The sequence below is a fragment of the Lepus europaeus genome, chromosome 14 (genome assembly GCF_033115175.1).
Source record: "Lepus europaeus isolate LE1 chromosome 14, mLepTim1.pri, whole genome shotgun sequence".
NCBI classification, from domain to species: Eukaryota; Metazoa; Chordata; class Mammalia; order Lagomorpha; family Leporidae; genus Lepus; species Lepus europaeus.
Genome location: NC_084840.1, coordinates 11276691 through 11298590, shown reverse-complemented (window position 1 = coordinate 11298590; position 21900 = coordinate 11276691). Strand labels below are relative to the sequence as shown.

The following is a 21900-nucleotide window of genomic DNA, read 5'->3' as shown; positions in this document are numbered from 1 at the left end:
GGATAAATTATTCTGGACAAAAATGAGGGACACCTAATTAATTCGTCTGATTTTTTTTCATAATTCCAAGAAAAGCAAACCTACACCAAAAGCAAAGGAAAACAAACCAAAAAAAAAAAAAGGCTAGATTAGTAAATTATAAATGAATATCATTAGCAAAATGATACTTTACATTGTAAAGCAAATTTTCAGATATATCTTTAGGGAAAGTAATGTTATTGATGACACTAATAATGCGCTAACAAAAAAATGAGGAACTTAATTAATTGCAATCCGATCTATTTGGAGAGTATGTCACTTTTATCATACAAATCAATTTGCCTTGGATCCCAAAAGTACAAAATAAGAGAAATATTATTTTTGTGACATAAATATTTCTTCAATGTTTATTAAACAAATTATTCTCCTTAATATTGAGGATAAATTTTCATATTTAAATATATAAAACTGAGTACAACCTAACAACATAAAAATACAATAATGCAGATTTCAACTGAAACTCTTCAAAAACAAATATTACATAGTGAAATTAAGGTACTTTAGGATGCAAATTTGGATTATGTGCCATTGCCGATATAAATAGCATAAATTAAAATGATGTGAAAAGTATAGCCTAATTAGTAGATTTCTCACTGATTAACATTTCTTACTCTGTTCCATTTCTATATCAACCATTTGCTGGTTTTTTATTTAAATAAAAAATGTTCGTGAATGCAATTTAATACTTCATTTACTAAATGTCTATAAATTAAATCATAGCTTCAAAATATTAAAATAAAAATAAAAAATAAAAATAAAAATAAAAAAATAAAAATGATGGTTCCCTGGAAATATAATCCCAAATGAAACATCAAATACAAACTTGCTGAAGGTAAATAAATTTTATTATTGCTTTAGCTTGTTTCTAATTTGAAATGGTATTATTTACAAAAAGAAATGATTTTTCTGCTTAAACAGTATCTCTCATTTTAAAGAAAACAAAGGAACTAGCTAATACATTTTGCAATTGCAAGGTAGCAATAGGCATTTTGGCAAATTAAGTGTACACATATATAATGCAGGTATGGATTATGTATGGAAGGGCACTTTGAGCTATGTATTAATGAAAACGGAAAAAGTTTTCATGAGTCATCAAAAATACATGAGCGCTTTACACTAGGAAATAAGTAGATACCATGAAGTCAATAGCTCCATAAGAAAGAGTAGAGAGGGCAACAGGTTAAGCTGTAGCTTGCAGCGTCTGCACCGCATATGGACACCAGGTAGAGTCCACTTCCAATCCAGCTCCCTGCTAATAGTCCTAGGAAGGCAGCAGAGGATGACCCAAGTACTTGGGCACTCATGTGGGAGACAAGGAAGAAGCTCTTGGCTCCTGTCCTCAGCATGGCCCAACCCAGTTCCAGCCACTGCAGCCATCTAGGGAAGTGAACCAGCAGATGGAATCTCTCTCTGTGTCTGTCTCCCCTCCACCCCGCTCTCTGCCCCTTCTCTAACTCTGCCTTTCAAATAGATACATAAAATCTTAAAAAGTAGAGGTAATACATTGAGTTGGTGATAAAATTGTACATTACAATGTTTCTCTACATTTCTTTGAATTTGTACTCAAATCACTGAGTTACTTTCTTCAAAACAAATGCAAAAAAAAATTTAAGAGTTTTATTTGACTTATTGAAATTATCATAAATCTTAAATTTAAGTATGAAACATATATATACAACTGCAATGTGAAGAAAAATTTGGGGGAGATCCAAGATGACTAATCTCAGCCACAGAGAGATACCAGAAGAAAACAAAGGAAGGACCAGATGATCAGGAGACCAACTCAGAGAAATTCTCAGTAGACAGCCCACGGGATATAACTGGCTTCCAGCTGGAAATGGCCATTTTGCCAAGAAAAGGTGGAAAGAACACCCTGCGGCCCCCACCACAGGCAGCCTTAATGAGGGAGCACTGCACATTCTTCACAGACTGCATGTCCAATCTGGGGTTCTGGTAAGGGTCAAGCAACTACTTTGCTCTGCAAATGAAAGCCACAGTGACTCGCCCCCTTCCACCCACAAAAATGCCAGACTTTGTTTCTGTGGCACAGTTGCGGCTGAACTCTGGGCAAAGAAGGCAACCTTGCTGCTGTGAGAAGCACCAGAAACAGACAGAATTTACAGGGCAGAGAGAAGACCCCTGTGCCCTGTGACTTTGGGAGTTCGGGGGTAAAAGCCAGAGGGGTCAGAAAAATGCTGGTTGTGGCTCAGTTTGCGCGCTCTAACTCATTCTGAAAATAGATTCAGAGGTCTACGCACAATGAGGCTAGATCTCACAGTGGGGACAGTGGACACATTTCAGAGTGAGACAGTGTTCTGGACACTGTGGATATCTGGATGGGTCACTGTGCTGGCACCATTAGTTCATTCAAAGCAGGGAATCAGCTAGTTCACCCAGGCACAGAGAAAATCAGGGAATGAAAAAACACAGTGGCTATTCCAATATACCCTCCTCCATGAACTGTACCAGAGGGGCTCTGCCATGCCCATCTTGGGCATCACGTCTGACTATTGCGCTTCCCACAATCTGCGGTCAGAGCTCCTTGGAACCCCAGCACACACACATCTGAAGCTCACATGTAAAACAAAGGTGCTCCACCAAGTAAGTCTCTTAGGCAAAATTCCAAGAATAAAGCCCACAGGGAAAAAAAAATTATCCTGAAGAGAAGAAAACAAATGATGCCCCAGATGTGTACAAATCAACATAAAAACACCAGCAATGTGAACAAGGGAGGCAATAGGACCCCTCACAAGAAATTTATCTTAATTACGAAACCAGGGAAAGGTACAACAGAAAAGAGAACTACAGAGCAATACCCCTGATGAACACACACAAAAATTCTCAACAAAACTAGCAAATTGAACCCAAGAACACATCAAAAAGATCATTTCCTGACCTAGTGATGTTTATCCCAAGGGAGCACGAATGATTCAATGTACACATATCAATAAACCTGATCTATCCACATCAACTAAATGAAGGAAAAAATGCCTTTTATAATCTCAGTAGATGCAGAGAAATCATTTTATAAAGTGCAACACACTTTTATGGTTAAAAAAAAAAAAACTCTAACTGGGTTGCAGAAACAATATACCTCACAATAGAGCAATAAAATGGCAAACCCACAATCAGCATAATACTGCCCAGAGAAACACGGGAAGCATTTCAGTTAGGATCTGGAACCAGATAAGAATGTCCACTCTGACTATCATCATCCAGTATAGTTCTAGAAGTTTCAGCCAGAGACATTAGGCAAGAAAAGTAAATCAAATTGATATGAACTGCAAAAGAGCAAATGAAATTACCTCTGGTTATAGATGACAAATCTTTTATAAGATGAACCAAATGGCTCAGAGACTATTAGAACTCAAAAAATTCAGCAAAGTTGTAGGATATAATATCAACATATAAACATCAATTGCATTCTTATACAACATCTGTATTCTATCTGAGAAAGAACTTGTAAGATCAGTCCCATTCAAGAAGCTACAAAAAAATTAAATGTTTTGGGATAAATTTAACCAAGATTATAAAATATATTTATAATGAAAATTTAAAAAGTAGTGAAACAAATGGAAAAATATATAAAATATAAATGAACCTTCCTGGTTCATGGACTGCAAGAATTAATACCATCAAAATGTCCAAACTACCCAAAGAAATTCAGAGCTAACACTATCATAACAGAAATTATATTCCTCACAGAATTAGAAAAAAATTATAAAATTCATATTGAAACACAAAGGACTTGAGTAGCCAGAGCAAACTTAAGTAATAAAAAAGGTGGAGACATCACAATACCAGATTATAACACATACTAAAGAACTGTTGTGATCAGAATAGCCTGGTACTGACACAAAAATGGACACGGAAACAATGGAACAGAATAGAAACTCCAGAAATAAATATGTGCATGGACAACCAGCTGATATCTGACAAGTGAGATGGAACCATTTCCTGGAGAAAGAACAGTCTCTTACATAAACAGTGTTAGGAATTGGATTTCCACATGCACAAGTCTGAAACAAGACCCCTCCCTTACACAACTTACAAAATAAACTCACAACGGGTCAAAGACCTAAATGTAAGACCTGAAACCATCAATTTTCTGGAGGAAAACATAGAGGAAACACTGCAAGACACTCCTTAGGCAAAGACTTCTTGAATAAGACCCCAGAAGCATGGACAATAAAGACAAAGACAAATGGGATCACAGCAAGCTAACAGGCTTCTGTACAGCCAAGCAGTGAGGAGGAAACTGACAGAATGGAAGAAATTGTCAACTCTGCATCCAATAGGGATTAATATCCAGAAGGTACAAGTAGCTCAATAATTCCATTGTAACAAATATTCCAATTAAGAAATGAGCAAAGGGTACAAACAGGTATTTTTCAAAGATGAAATGCTAATGGCAGACAGGTACATGAAAATGCTCAGGATCACTAGGCATCAGAGAAATGCAAATGAAAACCACAATGAAGTTTTACTTCACCCTGGTTAGAATGGCTGCTATCCAAAAATCAAAAACCAGTGACAGCCTGGTTATGGAGAAAAAGATATACACAGTTGGTGGGAAATGAATATTGGTACAACCACTATGGAACACAGTGTGGAGTATCCTCAGATAGCTAAAAACAGACCAATAATGTGACCCAGCCATCCCAGCCTGAGAATATCTCCATATGAATGAGTTAGCTGCACTCCCGTGTTTATAGCATCTCAATGCAAAATAGCTAAGACATGGAATCAACCTAGATGTCCATCAACTGATGATCAGATAAAGAAAATGAAGTTTATGTATGTGATGGAATACTACTCACCCATGGATAATACAAAAACCATGGGAAACAGTGAGGAAATTGTCTAATGAATACCTCACTACCAATACCCAATGTGGAGACCCCATCCTTCTTGGTCTAAACGTTCCAGTCAATGCAATAACACCTGAATCCTATGTGGCAGCCCCAATATTTGCTGTGTTCTGAGGGATAAAGCTAGCTACTGCATTTCTGCTTGATCTTTACACTCCATCCCTTCCCAGGTAGACCCCAGACTCCTAGGGTCCTCTACTGGGGAGGTATTTCTTCAGATGGGTAAGATCACTTGGTTTAGAACAACTCAGTTGTGTAGGATCTAGGTGTTTCTAGGGGCCTGAGACAAAAGCAATAAACTGGAGAGGACAGCAGGGTGGGGAATGGAGAGGTTTGTGATACTTGAGGTACAGACAGTGGCAGGCCTTTAGAACAGGGAATGCTGTCATGACTGGAGGGTGGCTGTTGACTGATCTATGACAGCAGAAAGTTTGGAGTTTAGGAGTTCTGACTTCTCTTGCTTGTCCCTACCAAGTGTCCTCACCCTGCAGCGTGCATTCTGATGTGTCCGATAGGTTCAGCTGCAGCCTTGCAGCACATGAACAAGGCATCAAAACTCCAGGCTCAGTCCGAGGTTTTGTGCCAATGAACACTTCAACTGAGTAACTTAAATTGGCCAGGAAGACATAATCTGACTACTCAGTAGAGACAGATGCCAGAACTCAGTCTGAACTCAACTCTTGAAGCAGAAATAATTGGCTTTTAAAAGCAGGGGTGAGAAAGAGATCTCGCTCCCTTGGGTTTTCTTAAGTGACTCTCTCCAAAGGAAAATTCACTTTCTCTTATCTTTAGGATAGGAGGTAGGGGATTATTTTACAACCTGGAGTGAGCACCCTGCTCCTTGCAGATGTTGGGCTCCTATGCACCCACTCAGATTGGGAGAAAGGGCATTTCTTTCTTGATTATTACTTTTCAAAGGCTCTCAGGGACTTGGAAAGACCTTCCTGAGTTGTAAAATGGCAAGAGGTTTTAAAAAATTTACATCTCAAAGGAAAAAGAAGGGATTTACAATGACCCATTTTCTATAGCAAACACTCTAAGATCAAGAAGGTCAGGGGCTCAGAGTGAAGAAAGCAGTGCAAGTGGAAGTTAACCCAAGTGGAGGCAGATGGTGCGGTCCCTCTTGGTCATGTATTTTCATAGTGTTTTTCTTGTTTTTGTCTTATGTTAAAATGATGTTTTATGAGTCCAGGCAGTGTGCACCTGTTTTTGCCCATTATTCTATGATTGATTCTAAAATTAAATTAAATTAACTCCTTGCGTCAGGAATTTAGACCCAGTCTGTAGAATCGCTTCAAATGCTACTTGCGGCACACACTACATTTTGTAGATTATTGAGACTATGTTTACAGCTAATGTGCCCTTCTCCTAAGATGAATGTTCATGTTTCACTAACATTCAAAATTTTGTATTGCACATTAGTATTATTTCAGGACAAATCATCCCATAATGTAGCATTCCTACAGTCTACATAGTTCTAGGCTGCTGTAGAATTTTTTCTGCAGCATGGAAATTGGAATGATTCCAAAAACTTTCTATTCCGTTTGTACATAAACTATCCAGGCTTTTATTTGAATTGTACTGATTGTGTAAGTGTATTAGGGGACAATTAAGCTTCCTATTCAGGAATAGGTTTGAGATACAAATTGTTACCTTAAAACAGTTGAATCGCATAGAACTTTTCTGTTTTCTCTGTGGAGCGTTTTCTGTTAAAAGACAACATTATAAAACTTTAAAGATCATAATTGATGGAACAAAGACATAAACCTCAGCCATTCTGGCTCACTGCCTGAAAGACAGATAAATAATGGGATGCGTTCTTTGCCCTAGAATCTCAATTGGGTCTCACACCCTTTGGCCTTCACACCCCACCCCTGCATTCTTTCTCAGGTTCCCAAGGACCAACAATGCCACCTGAAACACCAGTTCTAGGCATTCAGCCCCACCTGCTGCTCCTATCCCCATCCCCATCCCTAGCCCTCCTAAAATATAAAAGGTTCCCGACCTTGGGATGGGGCCTTCTGACACATGTTCTATCAATGTGCACACCTGCCCTGGGTCACCCATCTCTATAAATTTATTTTCTCTGAATAAATTCGCCCTGGCTGTAGATTCCTATACTGCCTCCTCTCTATGCTGCATCTCTTTTCCTAATAATAGGCTTTGTTTTCAAGACTCAAAATGCCCCTACAGGTAAACAGTTCACATCTCCATTACTAGCACACATCACCTGCATAATTTTCAAAAATCAGTCTGTTTGTAAATTGAAATGTATTTTGTTGTCTTTCATTTTTGGAAGTGTTCGTATACATGAAAACATTATTTATTCTAGTTTAAAAACATACAATCTTTCATCACTACATATATAGCCATATTTCAATAATAAAATAAGCAGTTAAGATGATTTTATCTAGCTTCTTTGAAAAGTAAACTAAAAAACAATGTGGAAAGCTCTAAAAGAAGTCCCCATAAATTACAAAAGCAATCTAGAGTAAATAGTAAAACATTATTCAAACTGTCAGCCAAACAGCTGCTGTACTAATGAGTAAAGGAGAATTTGATGTACAGTACATCTGCATTTCTTTTTCTGATCATAATTCATTAGTGGATTTCAACCGCTGACACCAAAAGCTACTTTTTTAAACTGATAGATGCAGTTAAAATGAAAAATTAAAAAAAAAAACAAAGCTGAACCTAAGATGTCTCACAATAGTTCATACGACATTATGAAGTGGAATTAGCCAACCGTATCTGTTGAGTACTATTAGGTGTCTTTGTTTCCTGTTTTTAGGTCCTCTTTGCATTACTAACATAAAGTCTCTGTTTTAATCACTTGTAGAAACTGAGCAATTAAAATTGACTTTGGCAGTATAGACTACTTTTTAAATTTTATTTTTAATTGACAAATAAAAATTATATTTATGGTGCACAAAAAAAAAGAAATATTAACCATATAGTTGTTTAGAATTAAAAAGTTGCACAGGGTTTTATATACATAAGATGCTGTAATATTTATGTATGGGTGGACTTAATAAAATGTAGTATAGTCCTTTTGAAGCTATGTAATTATGTAATAATTACAGCAATTTTAGAAATAACTGTTCCTTTGTTACTTGGGTTTGGTTAATTGCATTTTAATATGTTAGTGCAGTGTTGTTGATGCTTCCTTCATCAGAAAGGCAATTATAACTCACCCATTTTATAACTTTTAAAAAATAACACAAGATATTATAGTTGTCTTTCAAGACTTTAGAATAGCTCACAGGGTAAAATACCATGAAATAACGACTGTTTTCAGCAACCCCAGGTGCGTGTCTTGGAACGCCGTCCTGACTGCACTGTGCCCTGGTGTCATTATCCCCCAAGTCCTCAGGTTCTTTACATCAGCTGTGTTGTACCTGTGTTGCTGAATGCACTTTACAAGAACAGTTATGTGCAGAGAGCACGCAGGAGTCTGCTACACACATTCTCTGAGATAGGGCCTCTGCCTGTGTTGCTAGTGCTATGTGAATGTTTGTTTGAAGGATGAATGTCCTTGTCAGTTTTGGAAGCTCTGACAAATATGACCACCATGAGATTCTCATTTCTCCCAGTCCAGAAGCCGCAAAGTCTGAGACAGGGCACCAGCATTCCCGGGTCCCGGGAGTGCCCTTCCTGGCCGCAGACAACTGCAATACTACACAAGTTCACCTGGTAGTAATGAAGTCGGAAAAGGCCCCTAAAATTTACCCTGAAATGTGGCCCCTTAAAGTTCCCTAGAAATGCTATCCCGGGTGCCACATGTGCTACTGGAATTTGGGGTGCCTTACGATTTCACCACGGGCTTATTACTAAATCCCTGATATTAATAAGCCCGAGAAGGTTCTTGCCTAATATTTAGAGAAGAATTCTAAATACCGGTACAGATAACGGAGGCAGCATGGTACATTTTAAGCTTTTATTTAGTAAGAAAGATGCATAAGAGAGTGAGAGCTTTATTTAGGGGAGAGAGGTGAATGGGAGTTCATACCGAACACCAGGAACCAGCCATGTGGATGAGCATCTAGGCCAGGAAGCCTAGAGCACATGGCCCGAAGGCCACGCACCCTGGAGGCGCGGGGCTACAGCAAGCCCCTTCCTAGCAAGAGGCCAGGGAAAAAGAGCAGGCTGGGCACACTGTGCCCCAGGCTTTTAACCCACTCCAAAGGGGAGTGGTCAATTAACCAGATTGGCTGGTGGGCACCTCAGTACGGCCAGGTAGGGGAATGAGGCCACACAAGGGCGTGGCAAAGGCATCAGGTAGGAGCATGAGGTTACACAGGGGTGTGGCAAAGGCGTGGTCTTCCAGTTCACAAATCTGATCAATTTTAACCTGTATGCCTGCCTACTTCATTCCCCCCTCAGAGACTCCAGACCTTAATCTTAAGGGGATGTTGATGGGCGTTGAGTCTCCATCTTCCGTAGCTACTTCCTGCTGATTCGGCGCGCAGACCCTGCCTGTTCTCGGTCTGGAAGTCTCTGCCTATCTCATCTAATGAGTTCACTTCGCGAGCTGGTTCTCTTTCAGTCACTGCCATCCTCAGTGTCTCCTGAATGGTCATCATTATTCTCAGAAGCTGCTGGGTTCTGCTGGGTTATTTTAGATATAAATGAAGGTCCATTGTCACTCTGGAGTGGCCATGGGAGTCCAAAGCATGGCACGAGGCCTTTTAACATGGCTTTAAGCACCTTGTGTGCTTTCTCCGTTTGGGTCAAAAAGGCCTCTATCCATCCTGTAACAATAACAATAAAGACTAGGAGGTACCTATAATTACTGATTGGGAGCATATTGGTAAAATCAACCTGCCAATCTACACCTGTTTGTTCCCTTCCCCTGCACAGGAGTCAACAGGGGAGGTGGCCTTACATGGGGAGGGTTATTCTGTAAACACAGTGGCCAAGAGCGAGTCATTTCCTTTATGACCGTATTTAGTCCCTTTCCTCCAAAAGCTCGGGAGACCAGTTGTACTAAGGTATCTCTTCCCAAGTGGGTAGAGTTGTGTATTTCCTTTATAATTTTCCATTGAGTGGCCATTGGTAGCATAATTCTATGATTTAGCATCCACCATCCATTTGTGTTTTTAGTATAGCCTCGCTGTTGGGCCCATTCATCTCAGGCTCCGTATAGTGTGGTTCCTTAACCACTTCCACAGATTGAGGTATAAGGGCCATTTCCAAACTTTCCTGTGTAGCTGCTCTATCTGCTAACGCATTTCCCTGGTTAATATAATTATCTCCCTTCTGATGTCCCTTGCAGTGGATCACGGCTGCTTCTAAAGTCTCCAGTACTTCCTGAAGTAGAGCCAGTGTCTCTTGCCCATATTTAACAGGGGTCAGTAAGCCTCTCTCTTTCCAGATTGCTGCGTGTGCATGTAACACAAGGAAAGCATATCTAGAATCCATCTATCTATCTATTGATCGATCTATCTATCTATATTAACTCGCTGACCTTTTCCCAGTTGTAAAGCCCTAGTCAATGCAATAAGCTCCGCCTTTTGGGCTAAAGTATCGTGTGGTAGTGCTTGGGCTTCTATTGTCTGCCTTTCTAACTCCTTCCTTATACAGCTGCTGCCATCAGTAACCCATTCGGCACCTGGATTTTCCAGGGTCCCGTCTCGTAGGTCTGGCCTGCTAGAGTACACCTGCCCACTTCAGTAAGAAGGAGCTCTGCTGTCCCATTAACCTCACCGTGGGCCCTCTCCCAGTCCTACAGTTTTTTACATTATACATAATTAAAACCTGCTTTCTCTAGAAAATACAAATCATTAGAAATGATTTGTATTAGAGAATTTAGCTCTACTTCAAATGAAATTTAAGACTAGTGATCTATGTATTTCCAACCAATTTAAATTAGGAATCTGCAAGGTTTTATTTCACTCTACTTTGTAACATGCATCACATGGTAAGGGTGCCAACTTTGAGAATCTTGATCTTTCGACTTCATGAGCTTCCTACCTGACATCTTGTCTTAAAATTTTATGACATTTTGAAAGCTTTTATCATGATAACATTCTGAATTGTTTTAAAGAAATAATGAAAATGCTTTTTAAAAATCTGCCAAGGACAATTTAGGACAGAATATTTTTGAAAAAAATTAGAAATACAGAATCCCTTCAATTACATATCTTTTTTACTTTGCTATGTCATATTTTTCCTAATGAATTCAAAATGTTAATCTACCTTCCTACAGAGATAGATTTAGGAACTCCCTGGATTATCAACTCTAAAATGGCATTTAAAATATATGAGTTTGAGATTTTTACATTATTATTGATGTTACCAAAGAAACTACATCCTGAAAAAATTACTACAGCAATTTTACTGTTTTTAAAAACAAGCAATAAAGAGAAATGAGGAATACTTTAAGTACCCTAAATTTCATTCTTGTGTACATGTTAACAGAGTTTAGCTCCTGTGAATTTTTATAACACGGAATAAACAACACAACAATGGCATAAATAACGGGTGGAATTTAAAAGTGGCAAGAGAAAATAAGGAAAATCAGGAGAAACAGAGTCAATCCACTAGAAATTACAGAACGTGGATTGGAATGGTTAGGATGTACGGCATGGCGGATCTACAGTTACTATAATAGAAAATGTCACTTTTGCCTTTCCTTTTCTGTGGCACTAACTCATTAAACCATGTATTTTACTGAAAAAAAAATTATTTGAAGGATCCTTACTCAGGATGCAATGATTAACCACTATCCTCAAAGGTTCCCATCCCAGAATGTGGGACCACCCACGTAGGACACATGGATGCCACTCTTGGCTTCTGAATGGCCCAGTCCTGGTCATTGTGGCTATTTAGAGAGTGAATCATTAGATGGAAGATCTATGTCTCTCCTACTCTTTCTGCTATAACTCTGCCTTCAAATAAGTAAATAAAAATCTTAAAAAAATAATTTGCAGAAAATAATTAGAAAAATAATTTGTAGAAAAACAAAAATAATTAAAATAAAATTAAAAATAATTTTGCAGTAAAGTTTTTAAATCCATGCATGATTGTTTCATAATGCATATTTTCATGATTTTCTTAGACCTCCTCATATATCCAATACTTTAGCCATATGACAAATACTAATGTTTTTTAAACTATATAAACATAGTATTTTCTATTTGTTTTAAAATTTGAATACTAGCAAAATAAATGAAGTCGGGATCAAGGTACAGAAGAAGACTGTTGTTTTAGGAACTCAAGATATCAAGGCAGTGCTGATAGTGTTAACCTGCATAAAGCCCGATGTTTACAGGGATTCATTGAAGAAAAATTAGTACTTAGACAGTAGTGGACTCTAAATGTAAGTAACCAAAAGAACAAAAATTAGAGCTAGAATTTGACCCCCACTTTCATTATAAAATCTCTAAAAAGCAAGAATTCACAAAGCAAAAGGAGAGATTCTGTCGACTCTCATTGTCTTTTGCAAAGAGATGATGTTGTATTAAGAATTAAGTGTTCTTTCTTGAATTTATCTGTGTAGGTTAATCATTATTTCAAACTTATTTACAGAAGAATCTATAAAAACAAATGGTACATCTGATATACCAGTATATAGTTATCAAAATTAACTTCTGTAATTTTCACATTTATATATGAAAAAGGAATTCTCCTTAGTACAGGCTGAAAGTATTGCCAGCAACCTTGCAAGGACAAAGGACAGAAGAATTTTAAAAATGGAAACCTAGATGTGTCACTTACAGATATTAAAAATTAGAAAATAATTGTGTGGTTAATAGGAAAAAAGTTTATAATTCACTACTTTGACAGGCAGAGTGGACAGTAGAGGGAGACAGAGAGAAAGGTCTTCCTTTTTGCCGTTGGTTCACCCTCCAATGGCCACTGCGGTAGGCGCGCTGCGGCCAGTGCATTGCGCTGTTCCGATGGCAGGAGCCAGGTGCTTATCCTGGTCTCCCATGGGGTGCAGGGCCCAAGCACTTGGGCCATCCTCCACTGCACTCCCTGGCCACAGCAGAGAGCTGGCCTGGAAGAGGGGCAACCGGGACAGGATCGGTGCCCCGACCGGGACTAGAACCCAGTGTGCCGGCGCCGCAAGGCGGAGGATTAGCCTGTTAAGCCACGGCGCCAGCTATAATTCACTACTTTTAAACTCAGCTTTATGACATAAAAATTTTGAAAACAAATATGATTATAGTCACAACAATGGAATAATGTAACACCCATGTACATTTCCTGAGAAAATAATTAAATACATCCATTTATGTAAATAGATAGATCATAGTAAAAAATTCTAGATTCAAAAAAGTCATACTCTAAGCACAGGAAGCAAAAAAAAAAGTCAATATATATGATTAATATGGAGAGAAAACAAAATAGAAAAGATATTTTTCAACAAAATGTATATTAAAAATTCAATATTCAATTTTGTTTTAAAACCTCACATGAATTCATCAAGCAAAACTGCTTGAGAATACTACCGCAAATAAAGGGCATAAATATTTTCAAAATGCATGTGTGACTATCAATAGATATTGATACATTCTTTATTTGTCATTAGAAAATTATGTAAATGCAGGTACAATAATTTAAATTTTAAAATCTACAAAACATATGATTTTCATATTGCTGAAGAAAAACAAAAGAAAATTATGTTTACAATTTTTCGTTTGATAGACCAGTCACACTTCTTTCTTAGCAATGACAAACCATTTCTTATGTCTTTTCAATTTGTATGAACATTAAATGTAACTAAAATATAACATGTTGAACACTCTTTCAAATATATATATTTATACAAAAGAAAAAGAAATCAAGAACATGAAGAAAAATTGTGATGTAAATGTAACACCCATGTTTTGCCAACAAAGGTGGAATGAATTTTCTACTAACAGAAAATATTTACAACAACCACAAAGCTCTGTGGTTTCAATAATAAAGACACCTGTAATACAATGACCTACACTCTATAGACCCAACAGTAATACACAGACCTTTAATTCTCCCTGTAAATGATAACACTGTCTCTCAGCGGCCTATTCAAGAAACAAACTAGAAAAAATGGGAAAAAAATAATCTTGATGTTTAAATTCTAGCAAACTACTAGCAGAATAAGTATTTCAGGGGCAAATTCTTAGAAAGAAAAGGAAAACTGAGATGAAGACAATACTTGGTTTCATTTCATCCACAACTTTTTTATGAATTCTGCATGACTGTGGAAAATCTTAAAAACTGAGCAAAGTTCATGTTAGTTCTATAGGTTTATGGGGACAAAACTAGAGTTCAGGACCCACTAAAGAAAAAGCACCTGGTAGACACCACAGAATTCTTGACTGGAAAGCAATAGAGCTTAACTTACGCTAAAACTAAAAACTAGCTTTGGATAAATTCATTCTGACTCAACTAAGTATATCCTATCTCTTCTTTAGTTGCTTTCTAAAATCAGATGAAACTATGACCTAGAATAATATAACCTCATCTCAGGTTTGAAATTATCTCTACATAAGATACATGTATATATATATCAGTGATGTTCTCCCCTGAATACCTAATAAAAATAATGGTTTGGAATGGTAAGCATTGATTAAAAAAATAGAAAACCAAACAATAAAAACCAATATATGAGTTATACTCAATGATTAACACAACTATGATTAATTATCCAATATAATAGAAAATAAAATTGAGAAATTGAGAAGAAATCTGTAAGTTATACAAAGAGTCAAATTCAACAGAAGCTAAAAACTCAGAAGACTGCTATAAGAATCTTATTAGACACAAAGATAAATTTACTGAAATGGAAGACAGATGAGGAAAAAAGTCTAGATTATCATGAAAATAATGAAAAATTTGAAAATGAAAGAGCTTCTGATGTATGTAAAATATGGTAAGTAGTGATAATATGGTTTATTGAAGTCCTAAAATCATGGAAGAATTAATTGAATAGAAAGCAATACTAAGATATAACAAATTTCATAAATTTTTTCCAAAACTGATGTCATGCCATAGTGTTTCTTGAAATCAATATTTTCAGCGAAAAGGGAATTAAATAGAAAACATATATAAATATACATTATTTCATTAAAAAGAATTCAAGATTAAAATTGTAAGAGAATATAGAAATATAAAGATAGAAGATCGATTTTCTTGTCCTCATGTATTCTGAACACAATTAACCAAATTACCTGGCATAGCATGAGCCCCAATATATTTTAAAGAATTGAGACCATATAAAGGAAGTTCTCTAAGCAGAATGAAAGCTAACTAGAAATATTTTTTTTTCTTTTAAGGTTAGGAAAACCTTGAATAGAAAAATTAGCAATATATCCAAAATAACCCAGAGGTGATGGAATGATTCAAGGAAAATTTTAAACATATAACATACTAAACATTTGAAACAAAAATAAATTTATAATCTGATACATTAGTCCTCCCTTAACTGAAAGGAATACATCTGTTCCATTCTCCATCCTTTCAGGCCTTCATTGGAGCCAGAACTGCAGATAGTACTAAACCCCACGAATGTCATGTCTGTTCCTATTCATCCGCACTGTAGTCTTAGGGACAATGGCATACATGCTTTCCTTCCTTATTCAGTTGACAAGTTTAACTTTTTCACTTAAAGGAAACCCTTTTACAGCATTGTGACTCTTGTACTTTGAGACTATTACTGAGTAAAATAATGGAAATGCTGATATCAATATAGATCTCACACTCAGTAAAATGTAAGATATTATACATAACTACATTTTTTTAAATTTGAAAATTTAGACAACAAAATGCATGACAACTGAAGCAAGAGGTATATTCTGTGTGCTTTTAAACCTAGATTCAAAGTAATGAAAACATTTTCCAAAAAAGGAAACTACGGAAGCAGATGTTTTCATTGAATTATTTCAAACATTCAAAGAATTTTCAGAGAAAAAAAATCCCTTCCAATACAGTTAATATTCTAAGGAAAAGAACAAGGAAAGAGCCGGCACTGCGGCTCAATAGGCTAATCCTCCACCTGCGTGCGGCGCCAGCACCTCGGATTCTAGACCCAGTCGGGGCGCCAGATTCTGTCCCGGTTGCCCCTCTTCCAGGCCAGCTCTCTGCTGTGGCCCAGGAAGGCAGTGGAGGATGGCCCAGGTCCTTGGGCCCTGCACCCACATGGGAGACCAGGAGAAGCACCTGGCTCCTGGCTTCAGGTCAGCTCAGTGCGCCGGCTGGAGTGGCCATTGCGGGGGTGAACCAAGGGAAAAGGAAGACCTTTCTCTCTGTCTCTCTCTCTCTCTCACTGTCCACTCTGTCTGTTAAAAAAAAAAAAAAAAAAAAAAAAAACAAGGAAAGAAGCAATCTAAATTATTTTTGTTAAGTCAATATAGCCTTAGTCTAAAATTGAGATAGCCATGCCAAGAGTAGTAATTCTTAGGGTTAGGTGTTTGGTGATGCCATCTCAAGGTGCCTAGATGAGAGCATAAGCTTTACTTCTGATTCCAGCGTCCTGCTAATGCACACCCTGGGAAGCAACAGGTGACGGATCAGGTACTTTGGTCCCCGCCATGCATGTGGGAGATGCAGGCTGAGTTCTGGACTCCCAGCTTCATTCTGGCCCAACTTCAGTTGATGTGGGCATTTTGGAGGTGAGCCAGCAGGCTGAAAATCTCTTTATGTCTCTGACTCCACTTTTCAATTAAAATGAAAATACATAAATGAATAAGCAAATAATTTAAGAATCATATACTTTTTTAAAACAATAGTTCTTCAAACAACCTCTCATAAACATTGACACATGCATAAGTCCTCTTAACTGATACAAAAAAAAAAAACACCAAAAATTTGGTGTTTCTTATGAAAACAGAAGTTTAGTTGGCATATATCAGGCTAAGCAGTCCAAGGTTACAGTGTTAGGAGATCTGGAGTATGATTAGGGTCGACTTTCGAGTGGACAGATGTCACTTTCTCCTCATGTTCAGATACATGGGAAGAGGCCACTGTGGAAGTATAATGAATTTTCAGGAAGTTTCTTAAAAGACACTACTCCCATTCACGAGGGCTCTACCCCATGACCTAATCACTTCCAGAAGTGCCCACCCCTAATATCATCACTTTGAGGGTTAGGGTTTCAACATAAGAACTTTCTGAGGTTAAAGGTATTCACCATCACACAAAGCAAATTAAGCAATATCTGAAAAAGAATATATTACAACCATATTTGGTGCATTTCTGGAATTCTTAAGGAATTCTAAAATTCAATGAAAATAACAAAATTAACAATAAAATTTAAAAATACAAAGTATGAAGAAACCTAATTTTAGAATAGATATTATGTACTGTTAAAATAAACAAATAAGAAGCTCCCAGCAAATTAAAAATAGAAAAGAACACACTTAACCTGGTTGAGGATTTCTGTAAAAATAACAGATGGAAAACATTTTCCTTTTTTTTTTTTTTGAAAAAAAAAAAAAAGAGGCAGAGAATAGAAAACAGAGTAATGAACAGAAGAGCTCTTATCTATTATTTCATTCCCCAAATGCCAAATGTGCCTGAGCCAGCACAGTCAGCCAGAAGCTGGGAATTCAGTTCAGGTTTCTCGTGTTGTTGGCACTGACTCAATTACTTGAGCTACCACCTGCTGTCTCTTGGAGTCGGCATTAGCAGGAAGCCAAAGCCAGGCACCAGATCTGGAAATCAAGACACCCTGGTTGGGGACACTAAGCCAAGTGTCCACTCCAAGACATCACTCTCACTGGTTACATTTTGAAAGATCACGGACAGCTAAGATACTGAAATATGTATCCCAATACCCTAGACTTCTTTAAGACACAATGGAGATCATAACCTATAAAAAATGTAAAACAATCCCAGTAGTGGTGAAAACTACTATAGGTTATAATTATAATAATTATTATGGTAAATAATAAAGATGAGAAGGAATAGTCCTAGAGGCAGTATCCTATAATGTCATCCTGATCCCCAATGTATAAAGGTAGACAAAGTTATGCACCACATAATCATATTTCAGTCACAGAGAGACCAGCACATGACAGAAGTCCCCTAAGATTATAATGAAACCAATTGTGTGAAGACACTGTACCTGTGATAACATCACATTACTCCCACATTTGTTGTACTGCTGGTGCAAACAAACCCACTACATTCCCAGTCATATAAACGTAAAGCAATGAAATTATGTACAGTAATAACAAGTGACTATGGAACAGGTTTATTTACTATAAAATACATAGGATCATTTTCTTAGCATCTAACCCTACTTGTATATATATTTCAATATATTGTATATATAATATTAATATATTACTGTGAAGCAATATGTTATGTCTCTGGCAGCAGGTTCACACATCGTGTGTTTTTCCTCTGCCCTTGATTCCATCATGAAGCCACCTTGAGCTATTGATCTACATTATGTAAGTTGATGTAAGTGCATTCTATGATGCATGCATAACAAGGAAACCACCTAACCACATAGTTCTCAACACCTAGCCCCATCATTAAGTTATGTATATACTATAAAACAACACTTAGAGTAAAACAAAATTTGAGTGGATTGTATTAAATCTTTTGCTCTTATAGGTGATATATTTTTATAAGTAGGAAGACTAAAAAATTAGCACAGAATATTTATTATAACCAATAAAAGATGTAAACATGTATGCTGGCTGTATGTTCAATATTTAACAGTATTTTTGTGTATCAGAAAAACAGAATAGAAAAGCAATGTCCAGACAACATTAAACATTTCAAATTAACTAGAAAGACTGCACAAAACACTGATTTACAATAAAGTATATATATTCACAAGGAATCAAAAAGAACCTTAAATATATTTTGTGAGAAACTGAAAACTATGGTAAAGAGTACGAGGATTCAACATTGCAAAGATACCAATATTGTCCAAATCAGCAAATAATTTGAAAATATGTTAGCAAAATTCCACCTGTTCTAAGAACTGTCAATGGGTTTCTTGAATGTCTATGGAGGAGGGATCCAAGATAGCTGAATAGGGTACAGCCAGACTGACTTCACCTGCTCTGGTATACGAAAAGAACTCAGGAAGAACCGTGTTTCCAGGGGTCTGACTGATGGAAATTTTCAACAGGGAAGTGAAAAATGAAGATCCAGGGTACAAGAAGAGAGAAGAGAGAAACATCACTGCAGAGAGCCACAATGCACAGCAAGCAGCCGACGGTGAGCCGCCATCTCACCACATCAAGCAAGGTAGGAAGAAATGGTGTGTCCTGCTGCTCGCAGTTTTCACTGAGAGAGATTTAAGAGTCATCTACTGACTTTTACCAGAACCTGGGGAGCAGACTGGTGTCTGACACCTGCTGGGCTTGGAGCAGGGCGGCCATTGATTCCCTCCCCTCCCCCACGCCTGTTGCGAACCAGAAGGTCGAGAAGCAGTCTCTGTTCCACTCCCGCCAGACTCCGAGTCACCCAGGAAAACATGTGGGGCAAGTGATAGACCCCCCTTCCTCCTGCAACTGTGTGATTTTGGGGGTGTTAGCCCCAAATTGTACTCACACACTCTACATGAGCCAGGGATATTCACCTGTGCTCCTGGGGGCTAACACCAGAAGCTGCCCATGAGAAGCCTGATGCCACCCTGGGAGAGCTGGGTAATGACCCCACTTTACCCTGCACACCAGGACTGTAGCAATTAGTTCTACATTTCTCAAAGCCACTGGAATCTACTCAGTGGACTGAGGGTAGAACCTACCTACATTCTACCTCTCTGGACGCATATCCTACAAAACATTCTCTTGTATACCTTTTAGTCATTTTGTACAACTGAAACAGGGTTCAGTTCACATCCCCTAGTCCCAGGACTGGGTCCATTAACAGGAAAGATACAGGGTTCAAAATAATGATTACAAGGGAACATAATGAAAGAGAATACAGATTGACTTAAAAATGAGGAAATCAATGAGTGACATGAATATAATATTACTAAGGGGAGAGAACTGATTAAGAAGAACCCAAGAAATATTTTGGAGATGAAATCTTTAATCAGTGAAATATATGTGTGTGTATGTGTGTGTGCATATATATATATATATTCTAATGAGTGCAGAAAAAAGCATCTATTTCATTATGAAAACCTTAAGCAAATTGGGTATAGAAAGAACATATAGAAGGAACATTCTCAGCACAATTGAGGCAATTCATGACAAACCCGCAGAAAGCATTTTAGTGAATGGGGATCACTTGAAAGTGTTTCCACTAAGATCCAGAACCACACAGAAATTCCCATTTTCATTGTTGCTATTCAATCAACTTCTGGAAGTTTTAGCTAGAGCCATTTGGCAAGAAAAATAAATCAAAGGGATTCAGATTAGAATGGAGGAAAGCAAATTATCCCTGTTTTCAGATGACCTGATTCTACATATAGGAAAACCAAAAGATTCTATTAAGACACTATCAGAATTCATAATAGAGCTTGGTAAAATAGCAAGATATAAAATTAACACACAAAATCAATAGCCTTTGTATACACATACATTGCCATAGCTGAGAAAAATTTATAAGATCAATACTTTCACAATAGCTACAGAAAAAAATTAACTACATTGAAATAAATTTAACCAAGGAGCTGAAGGCCTCTACAATGAAAATTATAAAATACTAAAGAAAGATAGCACAAAAAAGGAAAAATTTCACCTGTTCATGATTAGAATTAATTTAAACAAAATATTCAGACTACTGAAAGCGATTTAAATATTCATTGTGATCCCAACCAAAACACCGACATTCTTCTCAAATCTAGAATAAACATTGCTAAAATCCACATGAAAATATGAGACCTCAAATACTTAAAGCAATATTATACAACAAAAACAAATCCAGAGACATCCCAATATTAAGTTTCAAGGCATACTACAGGGCAGTTCTAATCAAAGTAGCCTGGTCTTGGCACAAAAACAGACATGTAGGCCAATGGAATAGAATAGAAACCCCAGAAATAAATCCACGCATCTATAAAAACTACCCTTTGGCAAAGAGCTAAAATCAATCCCTGCAGAAAGGACAGTCTCCTCAGCAAATGGCTTTGGGAAAACTGGATCTCCACACTTGATAGTATGAATCAAGACTCCTATCTTACAACAATCAACTCAAAATAGACCACGGATCTGAAAATACAAACTCATACCATCAAATTACTAGAAGAGACCATTGAGGATACTCTGTAAGACATTAGCATAGGCAAATACTTCTTGGAAATGACCCCAGAAGCACAGGCAAAGCCAAAACTAGACAAATGGGATTACACCTAACTGAGAAGCTTCTCCACTGCCAAAGAAACACTCACTAATGCAAAGAGGCAACTGACAGAATGGTAGAAAATATTTGCAAATTATACAGCTGTTGAGGCATTAATATCCAGCAGGTATAAAAAACAAGAAATTCAACAACAACAAAACAAACAATCCAATTAAGAAATTGGCAAAGGACTTGAAAATGCATTGTTCAAAAAAGGAAATTCAGATGGCCAACAGACACATGAAAAAGCATTCAGGACCACTAGCCAGCAAGGAAATGCAAATCAAAACCACAATGCGGTTTTTCCTTACTCCAATTAGAATGGCTCTGATACAGAAATCAATAAACAACAAACGATGCTTGAGGATGTCAGGAAAAAAGTACTATAATTCATTGTTTCTGGGAATGCAAATTTATAGTCAATGTGGAAGGTACTATGGAAATATCTCAGAAAGCAGAAAATATATATACAATATGACCTAGCAATGCTACTCCAGAGAATTTACCTAAGGGAAATGAAATCAGCATATGAAAGAATTATCTGTATCCTCACGTTTATTCAGCTCAATCCACAATAGCTAAGATATGGAATCAAGCCAGATGTGCATCAACTGATGACTAGATAAAAAAAATTATTGCATGGTACTCTATGGAATACTACTCAGCCATAAAAAGGAATGAAATCCTGTCTTTTGCAACAAAATGGTTGCATCTGGAAACCATTATACTTTGAAATAAGCCATTCCAAAAA

At 37.2% G+C, this 21900-nt stretch overlaps 1 protein-coding gene across 1 annotated transcript in view; it reads left to right on the top strand.

Annotated features, from left to right (window-relative positions):
- Positions 1 to 2520: 2520 nt before the first annotated feature.
- Positions 2521 to 21900, top strand: part of LOC133773365 (junctional adhesion molecule A-like) — a 66608-nt gene continuing 47228 nt past the window's right edge. Inside the window, 3 exon segments of the mRNA XM_062210735.1 lie at positions 2521 to 2640; positions 5081 to 5132; positions 5386 to 5512. Of these exon segments, the coding sequence (XP_062066719.1) occupies positions 2521 to 2640; positions 5081 to 5132; positions 5386 to 5512 (299 nt within the window).